We start from the raw sequence: 12192 nt of genomic DNA, 5'->3' as shown, positions 1-12192 counted from the left end.
TCTTCGGACGAGGACGAAACCGACGATGTGATAGCAATATACGACCCCAAAATTGTTTTGCGGATGTATAAAAACTAAACACTGAGCAATGAACCGTGAAAATGAGGTCAAAGTCAAATAAAACCTGCCAGACTGACATGTACATTGTAAAATATTTTCATACACCAAATATAGTTGACCTATTGCATATAGTATTAGAAAAGAAGACCAAAACACAAAAACTTAACTTTAACCACTGGACATGTACACCTTACAATCATTCCATACACCAAACATAGAAGACCTATTGCTTATAGTATCTGAGATATGGACTTGACCACGAAAACTCAACCTTGTTCACTGATCCATGAAATAAGGTCGAGGTCAGATGAAAACTGTCTGACGGGCATGAGGACCTTGCAAGGTTATCCTATTACTCCTAATAAGAGAGAAATTAACATTACAAAAAATCTTAACATTTTTTTCAAGTAGTCACTGAACCATGAAAATGAGGTCAAGGACAATGGATCACTATCCCTATGTCGAGATTCTGTGACAAAAGTCGTAGGCTCCACAAAAATGATAACATAAGTGAATTTTCTAAGTCCAAGGACAATACCTCTGCACAAAATCATTAGACCCGGCATTACAATTAGAAAGATCATATCATAAGGAACATGTGTACTAAGTTTCATGTTGATTGGACTTCCAACTTCATCAAAAGTTACCTTGACCAAAAACTTTAACCTGTAGCAGGACAGTATTATTTTCTATGTTCAGTGGGCCGAAAAATTCGGGTCAAAACTCTAATTTGGCATTAAAATTAGAAAGATAATATCATAGGGAACATGTGTACTCAGTTTCAAGTTGATTGGACTTCAACTTCATCAAAAACTACCTTGACCAAAAACTATAACCTGAAGCTAGACAGACGGACAGACGAACGCACAGACAGAAAAACAAAATGCCCGTAGGTAGGGCATAAAAACTGGTGGCTAATATCTTTACTGAAAACTGTGTATAAAATTGGATCAGCAGCTATTTCAAACAGATTTAAGAGTGTCCTCGATAAATTAATCAATTTTGATCAGACTGGTTTTATTAGTGGGAGATATATTGGGGAAAATATAAGTATATTACAATATACAGAGGAACATGAAATACCAGGGCTTTTACTATTGATTGATTTAGAAAAGCTTTTGCTCCATCTCATGGGATTTTTTTATGAATGTTTTGAATTTTTTGAATTTTGGTGAATCTATCATTAATTGGGTCATAGTTTTTTTTACAATTATATCAACTCTGCTGTCATCCAGGGGGGAAATCTTTCAATTTTTTTTAGGATTGGAAGAGGTTGTAGACAAGGAGATAAGCTGTCTCTCTACTTTTGCATTTTATGCGTTGAGATTCATGCGTTGAAAATAAGGAGAAATAGTGACATTAGTGGTATCAAGGTCACATGGGTTGAACATAAATTGTCACAATTTGCTGACGACACTTCTTTGATTTTGGATGGGAGTGAAACATCCCTGCAGGAATCACTATTAGAATTAGACTGGTTTGTAAAAATATCTGGACTGAATATTAACTTCACAAAAACACAAGTTATTTGGTTTGAGACTCACAGAGCAAAATATATAGTACAGATACATTATGTCCTGACAGAAATCTGTCTTGGGGTGAAACTACTTATACATTGCTAGGTATAATTTTTTATGTAGATCTTGAAAAAATTGCTAATATAAATTATTCTGTAAGAAGTGTACACATTAAAATACTTTAAAACAATGGTCTAATAGGAATTTAACTGTAATAGGAAGAATAACTGTGATTAAAACTCTAGTCTTGTCTATTGTAAACCATCTCATTATCTCTCTGCCAAACCCCTCAGATGATATTGTTAAGAGAACTTATTTATAAATACATATGGAACTCACCTATACATAGAGTTAAGAAGGATATCCTAAGGAGGTTTAAAAATGCTTAATTTGAATATGTTTTTTACAGCATATAAATCAACATAAATTAGGATTTTGAAAAGAAATAGTAATAGTGGCAAAATATTTTCATGTCAAATATAGTTAGGAAAATGTTGTTCAGTTGTGGTGTTGATTATATTAGACAACTTAATATGACTTTTCCGATCAATTTGTTGGGTTTTTTTTTCATTATTTTTCATTATAATATTATAAGGTGAATATAAGCAGATATCAAGGTTTCCAAATATTAGAAACAAGCTATTATAAATCATTTCAGTCAGTATCTGAATAATTAACATTAGATGATTACCTTCAACTACAGGTGCTGCAGGTTCCTGTAAATGGGTGTCAGTAGTTACTTCTGGGGATGTCTTTGACATGGCATCCTACAAAAGAAAAAAATGTAATAAACTGTCATTCCCCATGTGAAAACTTGTCAAATTATTAAAACATCTATCTTAAACGCCCATTTTTTGCCATTGTAAATTTAGATTCTAAGAACAATTTAAAATTTGCCCATAAAGTGCACATACTGTTTGGAAATGCATAAGATCAAGAAATACACAAGTCAGACACATTATTCTGACAACCAGTCTTTATTGAGAAGCAGGGCATACACATTTTCAAGTTGTCAGTTCCAACAGGCTGGTGATACAACCCATACTATATAGCTCTCGAGACAGGCACCCTACAAAAGACCACAGTCATGATTGTGTGCCAGCGACTGTGGTCATAAATCCTAATACCTGAATAAGGGACGACAAATAATATTTTACTAATGTTTTTTAATGCTCTGTCCTTTTTTCAGATTATTTATATTTTTATTTCTTTTTTTATTTCTATCAGAAGCAGTTATTGCTCAGTTTGAAAACAGTTGTGGTTATCAGCCATAGTCATTAAGGAGAAAATGCATCATTTCTTAAAGTATGTTTTTCTATATTTGTTTTTATTTCTCCTATTGTTTAATTTGTCCAAAGACGGGAGTAAAAATACATTGATGGGGACATTTCTAGTTCTTTCTACCTGTATATTCACATATATTTTACCATTATGTGATCTTTGGAAATGTCGATAACACACACACTGAGGAAATGTACTGTAGAATTCTAAAGAATTTCCTACATTTCTATGCAATGTAGGATTTGTACTGTGTATAACTTTCAATGTTACGGAAAGCCAGAATGGAATAAGATGCCCAATTTACATCAGGCTGTTCATGCAAATAAAGGTGAATTTTTGTGTCCAACGAAATATAACAACGTTGTCAAAATCAAGACATGGAAAGATCCCCATGTAGGTTTGACTACAAGCTAGGATACGAGCATATATACTCTAGAGATCTATTGATTTTGCGTTTATTATGTATCATGTTTGGTTTTTTTTTTTTCATGTTGGTCTTGTACACTTTAAGTTAGATCAGAAAAGCGCTTCGGACGCATGAAATTTATATCGTGTTGTTTTCATTTTTTACAGCACTGAGTCGACACCTCTGCTGGTGGACTATCAGTCCCCAGGGTATCATCAGCTCAGTAGTCAGTACTTCGGTACTGACATGATTTATAACAAATTATCTAAAATTGCACATTTATAAATTTTTAAATTATACAGAAACTATGGTTTCAACTGCCTCAGGCAAAGTTGGCCTTAGATGGATTTGGCAATTTTTAGGTCCTTTTTTGGTGTATAGCTCTTCAACGTTTTCAGTCCTTTTACATTCTTGGCTTTCAAATATTTGGCTTTGAGCGTTCCTGATGGAGGTAGATCCAGAAAAGCTCTTCGGACCCATGAAAGTTATATCGTGTTGTTTTCATTTTTTAAGATGTATTTTATATTTATTTATTGTGCAGAGTATTTATATTTTTATTAACAATCAAATGTCTTTGTTAGAACGATCATTTCAGTTTATCTAGACATTCTATGTAAACATCTATATAGATGATAGGGGAAGGTAGGAATTAACAAAATCATTTTATGTTTTTTCAGAATCCAATATACATGATATATCTTAAACAAATCACAGTCAGTACATGCTAAAGGAAAACTATCAATTGACCATATGGTAACAAGGAGTTACTACGAACCTGAATCGCTTAATGCTTCACGTTAGTCAAAAACATAGAAATCAACAAAAACTAGAGGCTGCCAGAGTAACAGCAAACCGGACTTTTCTGCAGAGGTCGAACCCTGAACAGTTGAGCAAGTATGGACAATACATTTAAGCTTAAAACAGCTCTGAATTTGGATTGCGATTGAATATTTGACACAAAATGAATGTGGTTTAAGAACTGAAATACTTGAAATTGGACATTTAAATACCTATTATGTTCCAATATCAAAAATCTAAGTACATATTAGAATCAGCACATCAAAGAACACCAAGTATTCAATTTTTGATGAAATCAGACAAAAGTTTGATTTAAGACCCTTTGGACCTCAATGTGGACCAATTTGATAAAGGAGCCCACAATCCAAAATCTCTCAATACATGGTTAGTTGCAGCATTTCAAAGAACCCCATAAATAATTTTTTTGTTGAATCAAACAAAGTTTAATTTTGGACCCTGATTTGGACCAACTTGAAAACTGGGCCAAAAATCTAATATTTAAATACAGGTTTACATTCAGCATTTGAAAGAACCCTATATATATATATTTAATTTATATTGAAATGAAACACAGGTTAATTTTATCCATAATATTTCCTGTGCAAAGGGAAAAAACTCAAACTGTATAAATAGTTCTCTAAAATAAGATATGATGCAATTTTTCAAATTATAATCAATAATATAATAACAACAACCAGTGATGACTAAGTTCTCTAAAATTAGATATGATTTCACACTCAAACATTGCTAGAATCAGCATATCAAAGAACCAAAGAATTCATTTCTGATGAAATTAATCAAAAGTGTAATTTTAGACACTTTGGACCTCAATGTGGTATTATCTTATTAATAATGAAAAGAAATACAGGTTTAGATTAAGCATTTCAAAGAACCCTATATATATTCAATTTATGTTGAAATCAAACACAGTTTAATTTTGGACCCCAATTTGGACCAACATGAAAACTGGGTCCAAAATCAGAAATCTAAATATATGTTTATTAATAGACAAGATAAGGTTAGTTTTTAAAGGAGTTTACTTTATCAAAAAAAAAATATATATAGCATTCAGAAAACTAGTTTTTACAGAATAACAAACAAACTTGCCACAAAATTCTACACACAATTTACTAAAGAAAAGAAGAAAAAAATCCAAAATTTTATTTATCATTAATACAATGTCATTTTAAAATCTATAGAACTTATCAGTAACAAGAAATAATTGTAAGAGAATGCTGTTAAAAAGTCTCCCAAACAAAGCTCCAATAATTTGTCATTCCCATTGTCGCTTGACATTGGGCAATGTCCAGAACAAATTGGTTTATGATATGCATTAGTGACACCTATGGATTGACCCTGTATGTCATTCAAATCTTCTTGAAATAACGAACAGGAATTTATATGGTTTAGGGGTGGAGACCGTTTACAAGTTCTCAAAAGGGGGGGGGGGGGGGGGGGGGGGGGGGGGGGGGGGGGGAGGGGGTGAATGATCCCCAGGGGACTCTCCCTTTATTTCGTATGATTTGTTTTTTTTTGTCCTGTACAAGAATATATATGGTTTAGGGGTAGGGATCTTGACCGATTACAAGTTCTTAAACAGGCTGGGGTGGGGGTGACCCTAGGGGACTCGCCTTATATTTCATTTGATTTGTTTTATGGTCCCATACAAGAATATATATGGTTTCCGCATGGGGATCTTGACCGTTTACAAGTTTTTAAAAAGAAGGGGGGTGAGGGTTACCCCAGAGGATTTCTCCTTAATTCCATTTGATTTGTTTTATTGTCCCATTCAAGAATATATATGGTTTAGGGGTGGGGATCTAGACCGTTTACAAATTATCAAAAAGAAGGGGGTGGGGGTGACCCCCATGGACTTCTACTATATTTCATTTGATTTGTTTTATTCCATACAAGAATATATATGGTTTAGGGGTGGGGATCTCGACCGTTTACAAGTTCTCAAACAGGAGGGGGTGGGGGTGACCCCAGGGGACTCGCCTTTTATTTTTTATTTGATTTATTTCATTGTCCCTTACAAGAATATATATAGTTTCAGGGTGTTGATCTTGACCGTTTACAAGTTTTCAAAAAGAAAGGGGGTGGGCATGACCCCCATGGACTTCCTATATTTCACTTGATTTGTGTTATTGTCCCATACAAGAATATATATGGTTTAGGGGTGGGGATCTCGAACGTTTACAAGTTCTTAAACAGGAGGGGGTGGGTTGACCCCAGTGGACTCGCCTTGTATTTCATTTGATTTGTTTTATTGTCCCATACAAGGATATATATGGTTTCGGGGTTAAGATTTTGACTGTTTACAAGTTTAAAAAAAAAAGGGGTTGGGGGTGACCCCTGGGGACTCCCCCTCAATTTCATTTGATCTGTTTTATTGTCCCATTCAAGGATAAATATGGTTTAGGGGTGGGGATCTCGACTGTTTAGAAGTTTACAAAAAGAAAGGGGGTGGGGTGACCCCCATGGACTTCCCTTATATATCATTTAATTTGTTTTATTGTCCCATTCAAGAATATATATTTGGTTAGGGGTGGGGATCTCGACGGTTTACAAGTTCTTAAACAGGATGGGGTGGGGTGACTCCAGGGGACTCGCCTTTTATTTCATTAGATTTGTTTTATTGTTTCCATACAACAATATATATGGTTTCGGGGTGGGGATCTTGACCGTTTACAAGTTTTCAAAAAGAAGTGGGTGGGGGTTACCCCAGGGGATTTCCTCTTAATTTCAATTGATTTGTTTTATTGTCCCATTCAAGAATATATATGGTTTAGGAGTGGGGATCTAGACCGTTTACAAGTTATCAAAAAGAAGGGGGTGGGGGTGACCCCATGGAAATCCACTTTATTTCATTTGATTTGTTTTATTGCATACAAGAATATATATGGTTTCGGGGTGGGGATCTCGACCGATTTACAAGATCCCAAACAGGAGGGGGTGGGGGTGACCCCAGGGGACTCGCCTTTTATTTTTTATTTGATTTATTTTATTGTCCCATCCAAGAATATATATAGTTTCAGGGTGTTGATCTTGACCGTTTACAAGTTTTCAAATAGAAAGCGGGGTGGGGTGACCCCCATGGACCTCCCCTATATTTCATTTGATTTGTGTTATTGTCCCATACAAGAATATATATGGTTTAGGGGTGGGGATCTCGACCGTTTACAAGTTCTTAAACAGGAGGCGGTGGGGTTGACCCTAGGGGACACGCCTTGTATTTCATTTGATTTGTTTTATTGTCCCATACAAGAATATATATGGTTTTGGGGTGGAGATTTTGACCGTTTACAAGTTTTAAAAAAAAGTGGGTTGGGGTAGACCCCAGGGGACTCCCCCTCAATTTCATTTGATTTGTTTTATTGTCCCATTCAAGGATATATATATGGTTTCGGGGTGGGGATCTAGACCGTTTACAAGTTATCAAAAAGAAGGGGGTGGGGGTGACCCCCATGGACTTCCACTTTATTTCATTTGATTTGTGTTATTGCATACAAGAATATATATGGTTTAGGGGTGGGGATCTTGACCGTTTACAAGTTCTCAAACAAAAGGGGGGCGGAGGGGGGGTGACCCCAGGGGACTCGCCTTTTATTTTTTATTTGATTTATTTTATTGTCCCATACAAGAATAAATATAGTTTCAGGGTGTTGATCTTGACCCTTTATAAGTTTTCAAAATGAAAGGGGGTGGGGGTGACCCCCATGGACTTCCCCTATATTTCATTTGATTTGTGTTATTGTCCCATACAAGAATATATATGGTTTAGAGGTGGGGATCTCGACTGTTTACAAGTTCTTAAACAGGAGGGGGTGGGGTTGACCCTAGGGGACTCGCCTTGTATTTCATTTGATTTGTTTTATTGTCCCATACAAGAATATATAAGGTTTTGGGATGGAGATTTTGACCGTTTACAAGTTTTCAAAAAAAGAGGGTTGGGGGTGACCCCAGGGGACTCCCCCCTCAATTTCATTTGATTTGTTTTATTGTCCCATTCAAGGATATATATTAGTTTAGGGGTGGGGATCTCGACCGTTTACAAGTTCTCAAACAGGAGGGGTTGGGATTGTCCCAGGTGACTCCCGTTTTATTTCATTTGATTTGTTTTGTTGTCACATACAAGAATAATATGGCTTAGGGGTGGTGATCTCAACCGTTTACAAGATAAAATTCCACTTTTGGATATTAAAAATGGCGAAACTTCACAAAGGAGATACACTAATATCTTGAAAACTGAACTACACCATCATTAAGTCCCAGGAAACAACATATTTAAATTTTGAAAAAAATTTGTTAAAGCGTTTTCATGTTATTGTGCTGACACTGTTTGGCAGCCGCCCAGCGTACATTACCATTTTAATAACCGATATTTCCTTTGGAAATCAAGTTAATAAGTGACGTATTTCATAATAAAATGCTCCACTGGGCGCAGCTTGATACGACCACAAAGGTCAAACCCTGAACAGCTGGGGCAAGTATGGACACAACATTCAAGCTTGATACAGCTCTGAATTTGGATTGTGATTAAATATTTGACACAGCATAGGTTTCTGACACAGAATGAATGTGGTCTAAGAACTTAAATTTTTTTTTAATTTACCTATTATCAATTATGGTCCAATATCCAATATTTAAATACATGGTTAGATTGAGCATATCAAAGAATCCAAATAATTAAATATTTGATGAAGTCAAACAAAGTTTAATTTTGGACCCTTTTGACTTCAATGTGGACCAATTTGATAACGGGGCCCAAAAATCAAAAATCTAAATGAATAGTTAGATTCAGCATATCAAAGAACCCCATATATTCAATTTTTGTTAAAATCAAACAAAGTTTCATTTGGACCCCAATTTGGACCAACTTGAAAACTGGGCCCATAATCAAAAATCTAAACACATGTTTAGATTCAGCATATCAAAGAACCCAAAGAATTCATTTTTTGTTAAAATCAAACTGAGTTAAATTTTGGACCATTTGGACCTTAATGTAGACCAATTTAAAAGACAGGACCCAATATTAAAAATCTAAATACACGGTTAGATTTGGCATATCAAAGAATCCCAATAATTCAATTTTTGATGAAATCAAACAAAGTTTAATTTTGGACCCTTTTGACCTCAATATGAACCAATTTGATAGCGTGGCCAACAAATAAACAATCTAAATACATGGTTAGATTCAGCATATCAAAGAACCCCATATATTCAATTTTTGTTAAAATCAAATCCCCCCCCCCAAATTTTAGGCCAAGTGAGCTAAAAAAGGAAAAAAAAATCCCCCCCCCCCAATTTTTTGAACCCCCTTATGATTCATCACCCCCAAACTCAATTCCAGCCTTCCCTTTGTGGTGAGGTACCTTGCAGTACAATTTCAGAGAGATCCATACATTTGAACACAAGTTATTGTCTGGAAACTATAAAAATGCTTGTTTTTTGCCCCTTTTTGGACCCAATTTCCTAAACGTTTTGGGCAATTACCCCCAAACTCCAACCCAGCTTTCCCTTTGTGATATGGAACCTTGTAGTACAATTTCATAAGGATCCCTACACTTACACACAAGTTATTGTCCTGAAACTAGAAAAATGCTTGTTTTTTTTGCCCCTTTTTGGCCCCTACTTCCTATAATTTTGAGGCAATTACCCCAAAATCAATCCCAGCCTTCTCTTTGTGGTATGGTACCTTGCAGTACAATTTCAGAGAGATCCATACACTTGAACACAAGTTATTGTCTGGAAACTAGAAAGATGCTTATTTTTGGCCCTTTATTCCTAAACGTTTTGGGCAATTACCCCCAAACTCAATTCCAGATTTCCCTTTGTGATATGGAACTTTGTAGTACAATTTGAAAAAGATCCATACACTTACACACAAGTTATTGTCATGAAACTAGAAAAATGCTTGTTTTTTGCCTTTTTTGGCCCCTAATTCCTGACATTTTGAGGCAATTACCCGCAAACTCAATCCCAGCATTCCCTGCTTTGTGATATGGAACCTTGTGGTACAATGTCAGAGAGATCCATACACTAACACACAAGTTATTGTCAGGAAGTTACAAAAATGCTAATTTTTGGCCCCTAATTCCTTAACTGTTGGTGCCATAACCCCCAAAATCAAAATCCGAACCTTCCTTTTGTGGTATTGAACCTTATGGTAAAATTTCATAGAGATCCATTCACTTAAACTAAAGTTATTGTGCGAAAACCAATGTGTCTTCGTACGACGATGACAACGACGAAACGACAACAAGGACGCCAACGTCATACCAATAAACGACCGCAAAAAATTTTTGCAGTCGTATAAAAATAAGTTGTTAAAAAGAGGACATTTACTAAAACTGGCCACATTCTAAAAACAAATTTGCTAATTTCCAAATTCCAGGAGGGATCATCTAGCACCGTAGGAAAGTATAGGTGATTACTTTTCAGTTATTGTAAAAAAAATACCTGTCTACAAGTTTTAAGAAATTCGAATATTTCTTTCAACAAAGTTTGAATAGTGATGCACTTTCAATTATTGAAAAAAATACAGTCAAACTAGTATTAAGCAGTCACACATGAGAAGTATCAAAAGTGACCACTCAAGAGATGTGACCTTTTAAGTGAGGTTTCAAATTATTCTGATTCTCAGACATCACCAGCGGTTGGGAATGCGGCAAGGCATTTTAGTGTTTTCAATCGGTAGAGTTATCTTTCTTGGGGCAGTGAAATAAAAAAAAATGGCTGAATCGGTTGCTGTAAATTTGAGGAAAACATTCAAAATATTTATATTCGTGAAGAAATAAGTCGATGATAGGGTTTTTAATGGAAATGAAAAGATAGTTAAAAATATTAAAAAACCTTTGTTAACAGTTGAAATGACGATTTCGTGCGAACATAAGTTGTTTGCTGGACCGCGTTAGAAAGGCGATGACAGCTGAAAAGAATAAAACTATACAGACAAAACGTTTGGGAGGGTCTTAAAATGATCGTTGGAGGCAAGTAATCGCTGAAATGAGGTGACTGTTAAGGCAGGTTTTACACTTGAAACCTACAAAGTGAGGCTTATGGCCACCTTCCTCTAAACTAATTTGAATATTTTTTTTCTTTTCTTTTGCTAGGAAATTGTTGCATAGTCATGAAAGTGTGTTTGGTAATATCTGAGGAATCAAAAATAGTTTGAAACAATTGGGCATATGATGACCAACTTGACACCTAAGTTTAAAGTCATATGAAACGAGTTTCTTGTAATTCTAATGTTATTGAAATTATTGAACTAATGCATGCATATATACTAAAATAAGTCCTGTATGCATGTTTTTTTTATATATATTACGAATCTATAACGTATTATAGACAAATAATATTTCATCCAGTGAATGTTGATCGCTAGCTTATTACCTTTTGAGTTTGTTGCCCACGTTTATCGGATCATGATATTGATAAACAATCAACACAGGGCACGTGGAGGACGTGGCAAATAGGTGAATTGATATATTTTCCATGCGTTCCCATTTGATAAATAAACTTTTCCTTAACAGTTATTAAATGAGTTGTTGTCGTGTAAAAGTCGATTATGGCTAACGCCATCTTGGATTTTGAAATAGTATGAAATAATCGGTCTCGATCTTTAGTGAAATAGGCAAATTTCGAGAGAAGAATGTAATTCATTTGTAAAAATTTCAACTTATTGAAGAAAATTATGTGTGTTATGATATTTTTATGACAGTTTCTTACAAATACAGAATATTATTTATTTGATTCAATTTTTTTCAACCTTGCCATTTAAGGGGAGATAACTTCATAGTTATATTCTATTCATAATGATTTCATAGCTGAATATAACCATTAGCTTACCATAAATATCAACAGCAAAAAAAAGAAGGTTGATAGCTTCCAAATATAAATAGCACATAAATAACACATCTAGCACGAAGCGCAATCCGTGTTAAAAAAACACATCAGCACTATGTTTTTATTCATTTCCATGAAGAATGAGAAGTACTGAATTTTAGACATTAACTAATTCAAGAGTAGACAAAGGAATAATTTCTATGTAAAATGTCTTTAAAAAACAGTCTATAGTCTTAATCGGTGTTAACTAGGTGTAGCAAAGATTCAAAAATTAGGCGAAGG

General features: G+C 34.8%; 2 protein-coding genes across 5 annotated transcripts in view; both read right to left on the bottom strand.

The window, feature by feature from the left end:
- LOC127706048 (uncharacterized) overlaps positions 1-12192 on the bottom strand; it is a 502975-nt gene that overhangs the window by 391286 nt on the left and 99497 nt on the right. The window lies entirely within an intron of this gene.
- Positions 1-12192, bottom strand: part of LOC127706049 (uncharacterized) — a 343243-nt gene that overhangs the window by 289402 nt on the left and 41649 nt on the right. Inside the window, exon 4 of the mRNA XM_052210457.1 lies at positions 2269-2344. Within this exon, the coding sequence (XP_052066417.1) occupies positions 2269-2344 (76 nt within the window). The remainder of the gene's footprint in view (positions 1-2268; positions 2345-12192) is intronic.

Source organism: Mytilus californianus, unplaced genomic scaffold (assembly GCF_021869535.1).
Source record: "Mytilus californianus isolate M0D057914Y unplaced genomic scaffold, xbMytCali1.0.p SCAF_6, whole genome shotgun sequence".
NCBI lineage: Eukaryota > Metazoa > Mollusca > Bivalvia > Mytilida > Mytilidae > Mytilus > Mytilus californianus.
Note: the sequence above shows the minus strand (reverse complement) of the source record. Positions and strands in the feature narration are given on the sequence as shown.